Below are 19,271 nucleotides of genomic sequence, written 5' to 3'. Positions count from 1 at the left end.
ATGGTACATTCTTTGATTTAATCCTTACAACATGGCAAGGTACATACTAGAATTGTTATTGTATATCTGAAGACTCCAAATTCTCACAGAAAGAAGCAGAGATTCCCAGTCTTAACTGCTTCCAAGCAAATGCTATTGTCTTCTTTTCTTTACTACTGTCCAGTCCTGAAAGACATAGGCTTCTTCCTTTCCTGCTAAGGTGGGTTTAAGGGGACAAAGATGCCCTTCTAGCAGTCACTGGTGGAGTGAGGTGGGAAGGCATTCCTGGAGGTTGTCTCTGAAGGTTATTACTCTAAGACTCAAGTGTGTGAAAGCCATAATGAATATCAGTTGTATCTAGAAATAAATAATATTTTATGTTATTTTATGTTCTGTTATTTTCTTTTGTTCTGTTATTTTATTCTTCATTCTGGTTCGTGGGAGGTTACTGATATTTCTTCTATTTAGCACACCCTTGGTCGTTTCTAGCAGTAGTCGTGAGCTTTTTTACTTTTAGCAACCACGGTTCTGCTGTTTACTTGAAGTTCAAAGGTGACCCATAAAAGGGTTGAGATAACATGATGAAAGGATAACCTCACTTGTGAGTATTATCACAGCAGTATCTCTGTTAGTGATATTATTGATCACAGATAGTTATGACTGTGTAGCATCTTAATGTTTCCCTTAGAATAGTTGAAGATATCTTGTGCTCCTCCTTATGGAGAAATTACTTTTTAAGTTAAGGTCTTAATTTTATTTCTATCTTTTATAATAACATAATTCCTACTTGATACATATCTTAAGATCATATGTGAATGCTTTAAAAAAATTTTTTGAAGTATAGTTGATTTGCAGTATTGCAATGTTGTGTTAGTTTCAGGTGTACAACATAGTGATTTTTTTTTGCAGATTATATTTCATTATAGGTTATTATAAGATTGGATATAATTCCCTGTGCTGTACAGTAAATGCTTGTTGCTTATCTATTTTATGTATAGTAGTTTGTATCTGTTAATCCCATACTTCTAATTTGACTCCCCACCCCCACCCCCATCATTATGTAAGGTCTCTCTTTTTTTTTTTTTTTAAATAGTTTCTGCTTTATAACAAAGTGAATCAGTCACACATATACATCTGTTCCCACATTCCTTCCCTCCTGCGTCTCCCTCCCTTGTAAGGTCTCTCTTTATGTCTTGTAATTTTCTTTGCTCTGAATCTGATATGACTGTAACCATTCCTGGTTTTGTATTGCTTTGCTTTTTTGTTTGCATGATATCTTTTTACTTTTCAACTTATCTATGTTGCTGAATTTGAAATGAGTTTCTTAAAAATAGCTGAGTCATATCTGTCAATCTTTGCCTTTAATTGGTATATTTAGGCCATTTGTATTCAAGGTAATTATTGATATGTTAGGGCTCAAGTCTGCCATTTTATTTGTTTTCTGTTTCTTTCTTCTTTATGGTTCCTTGTTGATATCTTTTTGCCTTCTGTGGGATACTTAGTTATTTAAACATTTTTAAGGATTTCATGATTTTAGTGTTCTTTTTGTGTGTGTGTTGCTTAGTATAGTGTTCTTCATGGTTGCTGTTGGTATTACATTATACATATGTGATATTGCTATCAAAATCTCTTCCTGTGAAGTATGGAAACCCCACTTTTTTTTTTTTTTTTTTTTTTTTTGCTGTACGCGGGCCTCTCACTGCCGTGGCCTCTCCCGTTGCGGAGCACAGGCTCCTGACGCACAGGCCCAGCGGCCATGGCTCACGGGCCCAGCCGCTCCGCGGCATATGGGATCCTCCCAGACCGGGGCACGAACCCGTATCCCCTGCATCGGCAGGCGGACTCTCAACCACTGCGCCACCAGGGAGGCCCGGAAACCCCACTTTTAAATATCGTTGTCTTGAATATTAATGCTGTTATAATTTTTGTAGCAGTCATCACATATGATTTATAAAATTCATGAGGAGGATGGTAGTCTGTTGTATGTACCTGTATTTCTACTATTTCTATTCTTTCTTCTGTTTGCCTCAGAGTCCATCTTTTGTCACTTCCTTTAGTTAGTCTTCAAAGGCAGATTTGCTAATGACAAATTCTTTTAGTTTTCCTTTGCCTGAGGGTGACTTCCCCTTTATTTCTGAAGAACAGTTTTGTTTGTGCTATTTGGGGTTTCTTAGCTTCTTAAGTCTGGTTTTGTGTCTTTTTCCAAACACGGGATGTTTTCAGCCATGATTTCTTGAAATACTTTTTCAGTACCACTCTGTTTTTCCTTTTTTTTTTTTTTTTTAATATTCCTTTATTTATTTATTTTGGCTGCACCGACTCTTAGTTGTGGCATGCGGGATCTTCATTGTGGATGTGGGATCCTTAGTTGCGGCTTGTGAACTCTTAGTTGCGAGATGCATGCGGGATCTAGTTCTCTGATCAGGGATCAAACCCAGGCCCCCTGCATTGAGACTACGGAGTCTTACCCACTGGACCACCAGAGAAATCCCTCTTTTTCCTTTCTTTCTATGCCTCTAATGATACTGACGTTCAGTCATTTGTCATAGTTCCACATGTACCTGAGGCTCTATTTATCTTTTTTCAGTCTGTTTTCTCTTTTGTTCAGATTTTTATCCTTGGTCATCTTGACTCTACTATTGAGCCCATCTCATATTTTTCTCTTACTCTGTTTTTTAGTTCTGTAATTTCCATTTGGCTCTTTTTTATTATAACTTCTAATTTTTGCTGAGAGTTTCTGATGTTTCAGTTTTGAAACACTAGAACTTGTAATTGCTTGTAGAATCATTTTTATGACGACCTCATTAAAATCTTTGTCCAGTATCTTATTCATCCGAGTGTTGACATTGGTTGATTCTCTTTCATTCATGTGATTTTCCTGGTGCTTGGTTTGACAGGTGATTTTGGATTGTATGCTGGACATTTTGGCTGTTTTGTTAGGAGACCCTGGGTCCTATTACGTTTTTTACTTTAGCAGTAAAAAAAAAAAAAGTGTGTCTGAATACTGTCGTATTGTGTAGACACACATGTTGGTTATTTCCAACCCTGTTAGGAGAATGTCACAGTGAATCATCTTACATACGGATTATTCCATACATACGTAGAGACATCATTAAATTGGGAATTGGTGCTAAAAGTGGGATTGGTGAACCAAATGGTAGATACATATGTAATTTTGCTAAATACTGCCAAATTCTCCTTCACAGAAATTGTGACATTTTGCACTCCCACCAGTAATATATGAGTATCTCATTTCTTACAATTTCCCCAAACCCAGTGTGTTGTTAAACTCAGCTGTTTACCTGTCTGTTAGTTGAGAAATGGCATTTCAGTGTAATTATAATTTGTGGTTTTCTCATTATGAATGAGGGAGGTTGGGCATCTTTTCTTATACTTAAGAGCTGTTAGTAATTTTTATAGTTCTGCTCATTTTGCTGTTCATTTTGATTTTTAGAAACTTTATATTTATATTAGGGACATTAGCACTTGAATAAATTGGCAGATATTTTTTCCTAGTTTGTCATTTGTCTTTTGACTTTGCTTACAGGGATTTTTTGCAAATGAAAACTATTATGTTTATGCAGTTAAATACTTTGTATTTCTTTAGTTTTTTAAAAATACTTTTTATTTTTGCTTTTCTGTTTCTGACCTCCTATGTCCATAGTAGAAATTTTAGTCATATTGTTTCTCCTTTAGTTACCACATAAATTAGCTTTATTTCCAAGTTTATTTTGCATATTTCTTGAGTATTTTAGAGACTTCTAATTTCTATTTCAGATTTGTCCCATCTCTCACTGAGTTCCATGTGTGTTTATGTGGCCCAGTGCCTTCTACCTGACTAGGGCCAATTTTCATCAGCTGCTTTCATCCCTTTACAACCAGAAGCTACTTTCAAGGGATACCTCTGCTTTCCAGGGTGCCCCCTGGCCCTTTCAGGCATGATGTCTTCCTAAGACTGCCATATTTGGTCCAAGATACTTTCCTCTTGCCAGTGCTCTTACCTGCCCTTAGTAGTTCACTCTTGGGGTGGGGCTCTGCCCTTTTGGGGTGAACCCTAGCCCATGTTATTCTGCACACCCCATTCTTCCACATAGCTCCTGCTGGACTCTGCTAGTGTGGACTCAGGTGTATATAAACTCCAGTTTACATGTCAGTTTGAGTTTTCCACTCTGTTTTTCTAGTTAACTTAGGCATAGATTATGGGTGTTTTTATTGGACTTTGTCTCCTTTATGTACTGGATGGGTTTTAGAAGATGTGAGTGGGATGCAATCCATACAGCTACCACTTTAATGTAGAAACAGAAAAGCTTCTTTTTTTCATTTTCAGTTTTCTAAATAGTTGCATTCTTAGTTCACAGTTTTAATGTAGAACTTAACACTTACAGGAAAAGAAGAATTTTGTTTAGTAAGTGTTTTCATTATATAAATTGATAGTAGTAACCCTAATATTTTAAGTTCTAATTTTTTAGAAAGAACCAAAAAAACAGCTAAACTCATCACAGTGATCTGGTCTGCTACTTCCTTTAGGGTTTGTCTCCTCTACTCAAGGGCACCCGTTGGTCTGCCTGTTCAGGTGTGGCTGATTCAGTTTGGCTTTAGAACACTCCTGAAGGGTGAGGAAGCTTTTCTGCCCTGACAAAGGGTTCTGGGTTACAGCAGACTTGCTTTTTCTTGCCAGCCACCGAAAAGGAATGACCTAAACTGTGGTATGATTTCTCTCCTTCCTGAGAGATGTGCCTGTACGTTCCATGTCCAGTTTACTGTTGTGTAGTTTTTTTTAAATTCTTTTCTCTAGGTGAATGGGGGGTTTGCAAGAACTGAAGGGTGGGGAGGATATTAGAGTGTCAGGGCAGGGAAGTGGAGAGAGCCAAGAATTCTAATAAAGCTGCTAAGCTATGTTAGAAATAATGGCATTGCACCAACAAAAATACTAGCATTTTGGTAATAGAAATTGTATACTGAAATACTAGAATATCAAAAACTATAATTGTAATTATGGACGTAGGAAGTATGACATTCTCTGCCAAATTTCTGGAAGGAACTTTCAAATAAATATTAAAATGCATTCTTCAGAAAACTAGAGCTTATCAATGAATTCGGTCAAGTTGCAGAATACAAAATTAATATATAGAAATCTCTTGCATTTCTATACACTAACAATGAAAGATCAGAAAGGGAAATTAAGGAAACAATCCCATTTGCCTTCGCATCAAAAAGAATAAAATACCTAGGAATAAATCTACCTAAGGAGAAAAAAGACCTGTGCTCCACAAACTATAAGATGCTGATGAAAGAAATCAACGACAACACGAACAGATGGAAAGATATACCATGTTCTTGGACTGAAAGATTCAATATTGTCAAAATGACTATACTACCCAAGGTAACCTACAGATAATCCAATTCCTATCAAATTATCAATGGCATTTTCTAGAACAAAATTTTTAAAATTTGTACAGAAACAGAAAGGACCCCAAATAGCCAAAGCAGTCCTGAGAAAGAAAAATGGAGCTGGAGGAATCAGGTTCCCTGACTTCAGACTATACTACAAAGCTACAGTAATCAAAAGAGTTTGGTACTGGCACAAAAATAGAAATACAGATCAATGGAACAGGATAGAAAGCTCAGATACAAACCCATACACCTATGGTCAATTAATCTATGACAGAGGAGGCAAGAATATACAGTGGAGAAAAGACAGTCTCTTCAGTAAGTGGTGCTGGGAAAACTGGACAGCTATATGGAAAAGAATGAAATTAGAACATTCTCTAACACTAAAATAAATTCAAAATGGATTAAAGACCTAAATGTAAGACTATACTATAAAACTCTTAGAGGAAAACATAGGCAGAACACTCTGTGACATAAATTGCATCAATATCTTTCTGAAATAATGAAAATAACAAAAATAAACAAATGGGACCTAATGAAACTTAAAAGCTTTTTGCACAGCAAATGAAACCATAAACAAAACAAAAAGACAACCTACAGAATGGGAGAATATATTTGCAAACGAAATGACCAACAAGGGATTAATCTCCAAAATATGCAAACAGCTCATGCAGCTGATGATCAGAACACAAGCTAATCAGAAAATGGGCAGAAGATCTAAATAGACATTCCTTTGAAGAAGACATACAGATGACCAAAAAGTACATGAAAAAATGCTCAACATCGCTAATTATTAAAGAAATGCAAATAGGAACTGCAGTGAGGTATCACCTCACACTGGTCAGAATGGCCATCATCAAAAGATCTACAAAAAATAAGTGCTGGAGAGGGTGTGGAGAAAAGGGAATCCTCCCACACTGTTGGTAGGAATGTAAATTGATACAGCCACTATGGAGAATAGTATGGAAGTTCCTTAAAAATTAAAAATAGAAGTAACATATGATCCAGCAATCCCACTCCTGGGCATATATCTGGAGGAAAGGATAATTCGAAAGGATACATGCACCCCAGTGTTCATTGCAGCACTGTTTACAATAGCCAAGACATGGAAGCAACCTAAATGTTCATCAGCAAAGGAATGGATAAAGAAGATGTGGTACATATGTACAATGGATATTACTTAGCCATAAAAAAGAATGAAATAATGCCATTTGCAGCAACATGGATGGACCTGTAGATGATCATACTAAGTGCAGTAAATCAGATAGAGAAAGACAAATACCATATGATATCACTTATATGTGGAATCTAAAAAAAATGATACAAGTGCACTTATTTACAAAATAGAAACAGACTCAGACTTCTGAAACCAACTTAATGGTTACCAAAGCGGACAGGTGGGAGGAGAGATAAATTAGGAGTTTGGGACTAACATATACACACTACTGTATATAAAATAGATAATCAACAAGGACCTACTCTATAGCACAGAGAACTCAGTATTTTGTAATAACCTATATGGGAAAAGAATCTGAAAAAGAATGAATATATGTATAACTGAATCACTTTGCTGTATACCTGAAACTAACACAATATTGTAAATCAACTATGCTCCAATATAAAATAAAAATTAAATTTAAAAAATGCATTCTTTCACCAATTAAAAATGTTTCTAATTATTTTCCAAAATCTTAAAAATTTTTATCTGAGAAGTAGTATGTTTTTTAAATTTATGGATTATTATTCAAACAAGCATGCCAGGATTGCTCTTAATGTGCTTGCATTTTGTTTTTAGAGTAAGTTTAACAAGCATCATTATAACATGACTTTTATCACATAGGTTTTAGGAATGCCATGGATTAAATTATTCTCTTAAAATAACTGCAGATAACAGATATATCAGAATAATACCCCATCTCCCCTTCCACAGCACACACTATTGATATTGATTATATAATAATTGTATACTTTTATATTAGTACTTTTAAGTGTGTGGGTTTTTATTTTTTTTTCTTTTCCTATTCTTTTGTCTCTAATCTGTATCACCTTCTCCCCCAAAGTTGTGTAAGGTATGAGCAGACAAAGGAAACAAAGGAGGGGTAAATAAAATGTATATACACACGTAGGCAAAGAAAATAAAGAAGGAGGGGTAAATAAAATACACACACACACACACCCGAAGACATCCGGAGTTAAGTTTTCACAGTACACACATTTTGTCTTTTGTTTGTTACTGATTATATATTTACAGTTTACATAATTATTTCCTTTTGTTGGACACTTAGGTTTACCAGTTATTACTGTTGTAGATAATGTAGTGATGAACAAAAGCTTTTATATTTTTAAAAACCGTTTCCTTAAGATAAATTTGTGTAGTGGAATTCCTAGGTCCTAGATGACCAGAAAAGAATCTTCAGGGTACTTGATATTAACTTCCAGGTTATCTCCTATTATGGTTTTAATGCAAATCATAAACTTACATTAGTGCTCATTATAATGAATGCCAAACTAAAATCATTGTTTTATCTTTTCTCATTAGGGAGTTCTGGGAAATCGTTCATTCATTTACAGATGAGCAGAAAAGACTCTTCTTGCAGTTTACAACAGGCACAGACAGGGCACCTGTGGGCGGACTAGGAAAATTAAAGATGATTATAGCCAAAAATGGCCCAGACACAGAAAGGTAATTATTAAATTGTGACTGTATACTGAAAACCTTGCATTTCACATTACACATGTGTGATGTATCTGGAAGCTTCTGAGCACTTTTGCAATTTTATATAGAAATCTCCAAATCACATGAAACATTAGTTCAGAGAATATTTTGCTGTTAATGTTTGAGAAAATTTTTAAACACTGGCCAGGTTAAAAATTATTATGGAGTTCACTTGATTTGAAATTTTAAAAATTGGTGTGATTAGTTTTTGATTGAGAATTTTTTAATTGAAAGCCATATTATGTCATCTATTTAGAATGGTAAAGTTGAGGCTCAGGAGATTGTCTATTCAGCTCTATATTACGCTAGAAGCACCAATTTCATAGTCCTTACATTGTGTTTCCTCTCCATTGTGTAAGTTAACATTTGGTGCATAGCGACCGTATGTGAGCAGTAGTATATTTAATAGCTTGAATTATTAGTTTTCTATTAGTTTTCTACATTATTTGGTATTGTCTGTATTATTTGGCATTAATGTAAATTTATTGGTTATCAAATGAATTACATAATCATACCGAAATATTTCTAATAAGCATTAAAGAGCCCAGACTTTGAAATTTTGGAAACGAGGTTTGAATATATTACCTCCACCTTTGAGTAAGTTACATAACTTCTCAGTTACTTCAACTCTACAGTGGGGAAACTGACACGCAGTCTGTAGGTTTATTGTGAGAAAATTTAGTTAAACGAGCTCTCAGGGTTAAGTACCTAAAACAATATCTGGTATGTAGTAATAATTTTGTGGATGCAATATGTTATCATCAACCATCATCATTATTAGCATTGAGTAATTTATGAGATAGAGACAAACTGCTGTTTAGTAGTTGTATGGCAAGAGCAGAAAGTTTATCCATGACTTCTATTAATGTATAGTCTGCATTGCAAACCATCTCAACATATATACCATCTAAAGTAGGATCATTTAATACTGAGCGTATTTCCCATGACTTATTTTCCTATTTTTCCCCTTTCTCTCTATATAGGTTACCTACATCTCATACTTGCTTTAATGTCCTTTTACTTCCGGAATATTCAAGCAAAGAAAAACTTAAAGAGAGATTGTTGAAGGCCATCACTTATGCCAAAGGATTTGGCATGCTGTAAAAAACAAAAAACGGGGGGGAGAAAAAAATTTAAAATTTTAATAAATATAACAAGAGGGATAAAATTGGTGGTGATAGTGACCCAGTACAAAAAGGCTGTAAAATAGTGAACCACAGTAGTCACCTATGTCTGTGCCTCCCTTCTTTATTGGGGATACGTGGGCTGGAACAGCAGATTTCAGCTACTTATATGAACAAATCCTTTATTATTATTATTATTTTTTTTTTTTGCGTGAAAGTGTTACTTTTTCTTTCACTTGTATGTACAGAGAGGTTTTTCTGAATATTTATTTTAAGGGTTAAATCACTTTTGCTTGTGTTTATTACTGCTTGAGGTTGAGCCTTTTTGCATATTTAAAAAATATATACCAACAAACTACTCTCCCAAGGAAAATATTGCCACCATTTGTAGACCATGTAACCTTCAGGTATGTGCTATTTTTTTGTCCCTGTATCTAACTCAAATCAGGAGCTGTATTTTTTTTTTAAACAATTTGCTTTTGAAACTTGAAGTCTTGAAAACAGTGTGATGCAGTTGCTGCTGTTCTAGTCCCCAAAGAGTTTTCTGTGCAAAATCTTAAAATCAATAAAGATGGAAGGGAGAACTTGGAATGTTTAACTGCAGCCCTCAGAACTTTACTTTAGTAACAGCACAACAAATTAAAAACAACTCATGCCACAGTATGTCGTCTTCATGTGTCTTGCAATGAACTGTTTCAGTAGCCAATCCTCTTTCTTAGTATATGGAAGGACAGGGATTTGTTGTTGTCGTCACTGTTGTTGTTGTTTTAAGTTTACTGGGGAAAAGTGCATTTGGCCAAAAGAAATGGTAGTCAAACCCTTTGCAAGAAAGGTAGGAAGTTTGTTGTTTATTATAAACATAAAGCATGTGAAAGTGCACTTAAAATAAATTTTTTATTAATTGCTTATTACCCGCATTTTAAATAGACAATCCAAAGTCTTCCCTTCATGTTGCCATCATCTTATCTAATCAGCCATTTTATCAAGGCACATGATCAGTGTTGGAACATAATGGAAAGGATGGCTACTGTGCCTTGTTTTACCTAATCATACAGTAAGCAGAGACCTGGAAGTGAATGGAACTATTACTCTTAAGTCCTATTTACATTGTTTATCCCCAAAGATTAAAGTTTATTTCAAAAAGTAAGTGTTAAATAATACTTTCATGTACTATGGAAAAGTACAGGTTGGTTTAAATTACTGGACATTCAGAAGTAAGTAGTTTCTTCCCCTTTCTAGTCTTCTGTGTCTGTGTTGTTAATTTCTTTTATTGCAATATAAAATAAAAGGGTTATGTATTTTTAACTGAGAAGAGACATATTGATATATCCTTTTACTACAAGTTACAGCTAATGTGCTGAGCTTGTGCCTCAATGATTCTTTTAACTGACTATGACAGATCAATTTGATGATTTGTTTGAAATTGGCAGGAAAAATACAGCTTTCAAATCATTGGAGGGGGAAAGAGGATGTCTTTAAGAATTATTTTAATTCTTTTAGTAATTGAGACTTAACTGTTATGTACCATAATGCTAAATAAAAGTGACATTTTTCACCATAATTTAGTGGAAAAAGAAGACATTGCTTTCCATATTGTGATAAAGTAACATGGGGTTTTTCTGGGCCAGCCTTTAGAACACTGTTAAGGTATGTACACTACCTTGATGCAAGGGACCCTCATGCTACTACAGTCATCTTAAAAGGCCTCTCATTCCTGTGCTTCTTGTGTATAATGAAAGTGAGAATAAGAGAAATCAAATACTCTGGGGGCGTTTTGTATAATAAATTCATGAAGAAATTTGTGTTCTTTGGTTCTCAAGTTTTATTATCACTACAGTATTGAAGTTCTACAGTTGAAATAATATCTGTGTGAAGTTTTTGAATAGTAATTGAGTGTAGGTTATCAGACATAGAATTCACATCAAATAGACTTTTAACAAACAGTTGAAAATAAACCTACCCTTGAAAATATTTTAAGAGAAAAATTCATTGGTTGTCTAGACTAATTGCTCTCACTTGCTTAGTAACTAATTATCCTGGGCATGTTACCACTTCTTTTTATCATTGTCTCCTTTTCACTACTGTTTACAAAACTGTCACAGAACAATATCTTTAGGAAGAGGAAAAAAATAGAAATTTTGACTATAGTAGATATCTACCCTAGATGTCGTGTTATAAAGTACTCTTTTGCCTGGATCAGCAGGAAGCTCTGGAGGAAATAAAGAACCATAAACTAAAGTAATTGGTTTTCCAGATAAAATACAAACTTTCTCTTACATACCATTGTTACTGAATATTTCAAGCATACAGTAAAAACACGGCCTGTAGCCAAACTTTTCTGGAGCCTGGCCGCTTCAGCAAATTGAGTTGGATTTCCTCCCCTATATACTTTCCTGGGCTGTGCTTAGTTGTGTGATAAAAAAAAAACATGGCCTGTAGCCAAACTTTTCTGGAGCCTGGCCGCTTCAGCAAATTGAGTTGGATTTCCTCCCCTATATACTTTCCTGGGCTGTGCTTAGTTGTGTGATAAAATCCAGTGACAACTTCCGTAGCTTTATTTTGGGATACATACCTAAGCAGGGAGATACACGAAACGAGGCTTCAAACAGAACTTGTTGATGGTATTCATTTCCCCATTGGCACAGGTCCATCTTATTAGAAAAGACATGATTGTAACCTGGCAACATGACTCCCTGTTCCCATAATACCATGACTGTGCTGGGATTTCAGGCCCCTTTAAGGGGTTTTCTCAAGAATTTCTTGCAAACTGTCATTGGAAGGAGTGTCTTCCCAAGGCTGCTCTATCTGTAGTCATGCTCCCCTTACCTGTTTACCTTAAATTTCCTTTTTGACCTTCCACTGGGTTCTAAGGACCATCTTTACCCTCCCTACCCCTTCCCTGAGCCGCCAGAGAATTCAAAGCACAGCTTCCTCTGGCTCCCTTTCTTGTCTTCTTTTACCCACAGTGTTAGTGTATAATTTCCTGGGGAGGCTAGAGAGTGTTACTAGTGCAGAGTCTCAAAACTTTTTCTTTTCCCCTATTCAGATCCAGTAGTTGACTTTTGTTAACTAACCACTGTAGGAAGATTTTGGTGCAGATGTGTCCCTGTGAGAAATGCTGCTAAACTATTGCTGTGCCACTAAAAATGCTCTCCTGGAAGATGCTCATAGCCTCCTACTTGCCAGTGAGAACTCTAATAACCTTGGCAGCACCCTGAACTTGGTTCAGCTGCTACTGTCCTTTTTTCAGTTGGATGGATACTACTATAATTGTAAAGTTCTGGCGTGTACCTGCCCAATTCTGTCCGGTATTCCTCCACCACTCAAAAAGATTCTTCCTCAAATCCGTGTCTTTTGCTCAGTCTCTATCCCCAGAATATCTTTCTGGTACCTCAAAATCAATGCACTTAAAAATGAAACTCTTATGTCTGTACCTACCGTTGTTTCTTCCTTAAAAGCATCATTTTCAACTCAGAATCCCTCATCCCTCAGTTATCACAGCTTGTATCATTTCTTTCCCCCTGCATCCTTCAGCATACTTCCTTTCAGCCCCTGATCCTCTGACTCACCTGGATGCTGTTAGTAGCTTCCTAACTCATCTGCCTAACGTCCTCTTGCATTCTTTTTTCTGCCAAAACACAATTTTGCTAATTTAAATATCCTTTGCTTCAGAACTTGTGCCCCTTTGAATAAATCTGCAAGCCTGCATCCAAAACCCTCCATAGGCTCAGCCCCACCTCCTTTTCCAATTTTACCATCAGTTACAGGCATGTCTCCCTGCGTCCCCACCCACATCTTATTTACCATCAGTTACAGGCATGTCTCCCTGTGTCCCCACCCACATCTTAACATGCTGTGCTTAATTATTTCATATTTCTCAAGTAACCTTGAAGGCCAAAATTTTAAAAGCCCCTCACCCATAAAGACTTCTTCAACCCTCAGAGTGCCTCTGTAACCTAACAGCAACCCAAACTTCCATGGTAGTACATGCATGGTTGGGCACATCGAACAGTGAGGAATCACTGGGATTTTTCTTTTTTTCCCATAATCATTACCTGATGTGGGCAGATTCATGGGGAAGATTGTTTATCTTTGTGCCTCTGCCATGTAGTAGTTGCATAATAACTGTTAAAGGATTAGCTCTATTTTTCCACTAGCTTGTCAATCACTACCTGATGAATGGTTGAAAATGACTCAGCGTGCCCTAGAATGTTCAACGAAGCTTCTCTTTTTTCCACTAAAGATGGCCTCAGTCTCCTATCTCCTCTCCCTCCTCCCCCAAAAAGGTTTTTATTTTTAAATATTTGAATATTTAGTGGCTAAAGAACTTGCTTTTGGAGGAAGTGGCTCCCCAGAATAACCGGCTCTGTCATTTCAGCCTGTGAAACTGTAGATTACTGAGAGGAGAAGGATGAAAAGAACAAAGTCCTTGAAGGCAAGATTTTCCTGCTTTATGGATGTGCTCTGGCAACCAGGAGCCTCTGTGCAGCCAGCCTCTGTGGCTACACTCCTATCCCAGTGGAGATGGGAGCGGGTGTCTTACACCATCCTGCTGTTGCCAAACCCTCACATCAAGGAGCTATCTTTGCTAAATACTGTGTTTTTTATACTAAATGAAGCACTCACCATGATGAATACCTGTTTTGCCAGAACCTTTTAACCATTGATACAAATTGACCCTTAAATCAGGATTCCCACGTTCAGCTGAACAGGATCTGGAATAATTATCCTATCTTCCAGTCTCCAGGAAACCATAGAAAATGTGATGGGCATGTGTCTAGTAAATAGTGCACAGATTGAGGGCACAACCTTCAGAGTTGAATGACTGGGTCTCAGTCCTGGCCCTGCCCTTCCTTCAGCTTGGATTATCATCCAAGACTCAGTGAAGTTGAGATACAGATGCTAGGCAACCTGTTGCAAGACAGAAGAGGGAATCCATTGAGAGGTTGGAGATACTTTCAGTGATTTCTTTTGCAGGACTTGACCCTTCCTCATCTACCTCAAAATGGAGGAGGGGTGTTTTCCCTCATCTTTTTTTAATTAAGATAATTCACATAATAAAATTCACCCCTTTAAGGTATATAATTAGTGGCTCTTAGAATATTCACAAAATTGTGCAATCATCACATAATTCCAGAGCATCTTCATCACTGCAAAAAAAGAAAAACTTGTACCCATTAAAAGTGACTCTCCCTGCTCTCCCAAGTGCTAACCACTACTCTACTTATCTACTTTTTGTCTATAGATTTGCCAGTTTTGGACATTCCATATCAATAGAATCATACAACATGTGGCCTTTTGTGTCTAGCTTTTTTCACTTAGAACAATGTTTTCAAGGTGCATCTATGTTGCAGCATGTATCAGTACTTCGTTTCTTTTTATAGCTGAATAATATTGTATTGCTATACCATATTTTTGTTCATTTCGTAGATATTTGTGTAATTTTCACTGTTTGGCTATTATAAGTACCAAAACCATGAACATTGTGTACAAGTTTTTATGTGGACATAAGCTTTCATTTATTTTGGCTATGTACACAGGAGTGAATTCCTGGGTCATATGCCCAATCCTTTCAAGGAACTGCCAACTGTTTTCCAACGTGGCTGCACTATTTTACATTCCCACGATCAACTTGTGAGTTCTTATTCCTCCACATCCTCGCCAACACTTATTATCTGACTTTGATTCCAGCCGTCCTAGTGGGAGTGAAGCGGTATCTCAGTTTTGCTTTGCATTTTCCTAATGACTAATGATGTTGAGCATCTTTTCATGTGCTTTTGGCCATTTTTATCATCTTTAGAGACATGTTTATTCAGAACATTTCCCCATTTTTTGATTGAGTTGTCTTTTTATTATTGAGTTGTTTAATTCTGATGCAAGTCCCTTACCAGATAAGTTATTTGCAAATATTTTATCCCATCCTTTGGATAGTATTTTCACTTTATTGATTGTGTTCTTTGAAGTACAAAAGACTTCAATTTTGGTGATGTCCAGTTTATCTATTTTTTCTTTTGTTGCTTGTGCTTTTGGTGTCATATCTTAAAAAATCATATGTGTCTTGTAGTTTTAGCTCCTATATTTAGATCTTTAATACATTTTTGCATATGGTGTCTTGTAGGAGTCCAGCTTCATTTTTTGGCATATGGATATCTGTTGTCCAAGCACCAGTTGTTGAAAGACTTACTTCCCTGTGAATAGTGTTGGCACCCTTATGGAGAAATAATTAACTGTAAATATAAGACTTTATTTCTGGACTCTCAATTTCATTCCATTGACCTATATGTCAGTCCTTATGCCAGTACTACATTGTCTTGATTACTGTAGCTTTGTAGTAAATTTTGAATTTGGGATGTGTGAATCTTCTAACTTTGTTCTTTTTCAAGGTCATTTTCGCTATTCTGGGTGCCTTGCAGTTCCATGTGAATTTTAGGGTCAGCTTACCAGTTTCTACAAAACAGGCAGCTAGGATTTTGATAGGGATTGTGTTTAATCTGTAAATAAATATGGGGAATATTGCTAATTTGACAATATAAAGGTATTCAATTCATGAACATGGATGTCTTTGCATTTCTTTAGGTCTTTAATTTTTTCATTGATGTTTCATAGATTTCAGTGTACAAGTCTTGGTTTCTTTGGTTAAATATTTTCCTAAGTATTTTATTCTTTTTGTTCTTTTGGATTTTCTATATACAAGATCATGCATCTGCCAAATAGAAATAGTTTGACTTCTTCCCTTTCACTCTGGGTTCTTTTTATTTCTTTTTCTTTTCTAAGTGCCCTGGCCAGCACCTCTAGTACAATATTGAATAGAAGTGGCAAGAACAGATATCTTTATCTTAGTCCTGATTTTATGAGGAAGGCATTTAATCTTTCACCATTGAGTGTGATGCTAACAATAGGTTTTTCATAGCTGCTTCAGGTTGAGGAAATTTTCCTTCCTTTTCTAGTTTGTGGAGTGTTTTTTCTCAAGAAAGGATATTAGATTTTGTCAGATGCTTCTTCTGCTTCTGTTAAGATGGTCATGTGGGTTTTGTCCTTTATCACATTGATGGATTTTGGTATGTTGTACCAACCCTGCATTCATGGGGTTATCCTATAGGTCCATGGTACACAAACCTTCTAATATGCTGCTGGGTTTGGTTTGTTTGTATTTTGTTTAGAATATTGCCGAATAAAGGGCACATTTACCAATGATGAGGCTGAAGTGTATGTTTCCTATAGGCCACATGGGGTCGTTGTAGGAGACTGGTCACGAGCCGTCTTGAAAATTACCCTGCACAAGTGGGCTTCCTGCTCTGGAGCAAGGCATCCAACATCTGAGTACCATCAAATGTAGAAGCTGTGCGAGGAGAAGAAATTGGAAGCTACCAGCTAAGCCAGAGGTTCTCATTTGGGGTTCCCTGTAGAGTCTACTTCATGAAAGAAAGACATCAACCCCCACCTCTGCCTGAAGGCTCAGTATCCTATTATAATTGCACCAACTGGATAAGGCAGGATTCTTTTCTCATTCCCTCCCTTCCAGAAGGGCCAGAAATAGCTTTTGAGTGAGAAGGTAAAGTGAGGAAGAGCCTATCTTCAGGCTTCCCACCCAGAAGAAGGCCTGAGCAAGAGTTATGTTTTCAGTTAGGAGAGAGAGTGGCCTTTTGATGTTTAACTAGTGTGGACTTCATACCCAGAAAAATAGATGCTTTGTTTATTACCTGAAAGTGACCAGAAAAACTACATGACCTGAGATTTCATTCCTAGAAAAACAAATCCAGAGCCAGAGAGCAGACTTGCAAAAAGAAAAAAGTTGTGTTCTGCTGCACCATCCCCTTTACTTTCTTCCTTCCTGACACACACATTCCTCATTATGTAGTAAATCAGACCTATAGAAAGGACTTAGGCACACTTAGGTTGGTGCTAAGGAAAGATGTCCAAGGGAGATTTCAAACCTACCTCTAGTCCTATTCCAAATGAAGTGTGAAGTTTTTTCTGTTCACTAACATTTACATGGCAAATACCAGTTGAATGCTAATCATGTTACAGGTTTGCTGAGGTTTCAGATTGATTTCAGAGCTGCTTTGTTCAATCAAGGAATCTTTTATGGGGAGACAATCCAGTGGGCCAGACATACATATAAACCACTAAGCCTAATGGAAGTATGTAGAAATACAGTTTGGACAGAGGATTCAGATCCAAAAAAATTTCAATTAGGAGGTGAAGGATTAGCTGAATCTTAACGGATGGGTAGGTGTATACTAGGCAGACAAGTGGAGGGTGTTCAGTATGCCTGAGTGTAGGGCTCAAAGGGATCAAGACAGGATTGGAAAGGAAGGTCAGATCATGAAAGACCTTGTAGACTGTACCAAGGATTTTGGACTTTTATTTTGCAGATACTGTAATACAAAGATAATTCATTTTGCATTTTATATGTATTATAACATGGACTGGAGGAGCATAAGTGCCACATGGTCTTTGTAGTTAGGAGACCATTGCCGTAATTCTAGAATGGTATATAAGAGACTGAGGATAGAAGGGAGGGTACAGTCTAAGATATATTAGGAACTGGGACTGGGTGACTGATTAGATATTCCTGGGAGAGAGTAGTCAAAGATAACTCCCACATTTCTGGTTTGGGTTAATGGGTTGGTAGTGGTGGTGTGGGGTCTACAGGGAAGAGAAGCAGGTTTTGGAGGGAACATTAATACTCTTGGGTCATGTTTCAATTGAAGTGTCTGAGAGATACACAAGTAGAGCTGTTCAGAGGCAGTTAAAAAATAAGGGTTTAAAGAAAAGCCTACACAAGATTAAAATGTATGGTTCTTCAGTATAGATGAACCCTTAGGTAATCACCAGGGAAAGGGAATAAAGGGAGGAAGAAAGAACATGGACAGAATCCCTGGAAAATGCTAGCATTTTAGGGTTACACAAGGAAAGGAAAATAAAAAGCAGTTCACTTATCTGCTCATTTTTATCTGTGCTCCACTACAAACCAAGCCTGATGAGGGCAGGGACCTTGTCTTTTTTTTTTTTTTGCTGTACGCGGGCCTCTCACTGTTGTGGCCTCTCCTGTTGCGGAGCACAGGCTCCGGACGCGCACGCTCAGCGGCCATGGCTCACGGGCCCAGCCGCTCCGCGGCATGTGGGATCTTCCCGGACCGGGGCATGAACCCACGTCCCCTGCATCAGCAGGCGGACTCTCAACCACTGCGCCACCAGGGAAGCCCAGGGACCTTGTCTTAATCATGGCTGTGCCCCCAGTGCCTAGAGCAGAATGTAAACAAGCTTTGTAGAACTACAGAGCAACCAGGTTGCCTCAGAAACCCCTTCCCATCCTCTTCCCTTCTGTCCCTCGCACACTTCTGGCTGATACCCTCCCCCACCTCAATTCTTACCACAGTTTTTAAGAAGGTCATCCCAGGAAATATATCAGCTCTGTGAAAATATTTCAAAACTTTTGAAATGTGATATAAACTTGAAAATCATCAATTACAGCAAACGTCCAGCTTTCAGGACTGATCATTGCCTAACACTGCTGGGTTCGGCCCACTTAACAGTGGGTCAAAAAGTTCACAGTAGTGAGATCAAGTCAGTTTCTTGAGGCAACTAAGAAGGCAGCCTTGCTCTGGAGATAATTACCAAGGGCAGGAAAATAACCTCCAATGCTTCAAGCTGAGATTGAGCCGGAGAATCCCAGCTCACCACAACTACAGTGTATACTTGGGCCTGTCAAATGGAAGTTAGCCTATTACCTAAAAATGCATTTCAGAATTGCCCCCATGTGCTTGCATCCTGTACCCAGACCCAAAGAAAATGCCATTTGCTTTCAATATGTATTGTTAAAAGGACTGAAATATTTTTCAGATTTGAACTATAGTCCGTAAAATATTCATAATTCCAAAATGCCTTTCACAGTGTATTATTTTGCTTACTTCATTATTGCCTAACTCTTTCCTTAAATTTTACTCCATGAAAGTAGGAATGTGTCTGTTTTTTTCACCCCAGTGTTCAGAATGTATTTGTTGAGTGAATGAAATTATGCTTGTATGAATTAAATTATGCTTGTAAAACCAAAGGGC

General features: G+C 37.1%; 1 protein-coding gene across 3 annotated transcripts in view; it reads left to right on the top strand.

The window, feature by feature from the left end:
• UBE3A (ubiquitin protein ligase E3A) overlaps window positions 1–11,008 on the top strand; it is a 92,362-nt gene extending 81,354 nt beyond the window's left edge. For all 3 annotated transcript variants that reach the window (XM_082616707.1, XM_082616705.1, XM_082616706.1), the window contains 2 exons: window positions 7,910–8,053; window positions 9,070–11,008. In XM_082616707.1, coding sequence (XP_082472833.1) covers window positions 7,910–8,053; window positions 9,070–9,190 — 265 coding nt within the window. In that variant the 3' untranslated portion in view covers window positions 9,191–11,008. The remainder of the gene's footprint in view (window positions 1–7,909; window positions 8,054–9,069) is intronic.
• Window positions 11,009–19,271: the final 8,263 nt, after the last annotated feature.

Source organism: Mesoplodon mirus, assembly GCF_964341445.2.
Source record: "Mesoplodon mirus genome assembly, chromosome: 4".
NCBI classification, from domain to species: domain Eukaryota; kingdom Metazoa; phylum Chordata; class Mammalia; order Artiodactyla; family Ziphiidae; genus Mesoplodon; species Mesoplodon mirus.
Note: the sequence above shows the minus strand (reverse complement) of the source record. Positions and strands in the feature narration are given on the sequence as shown.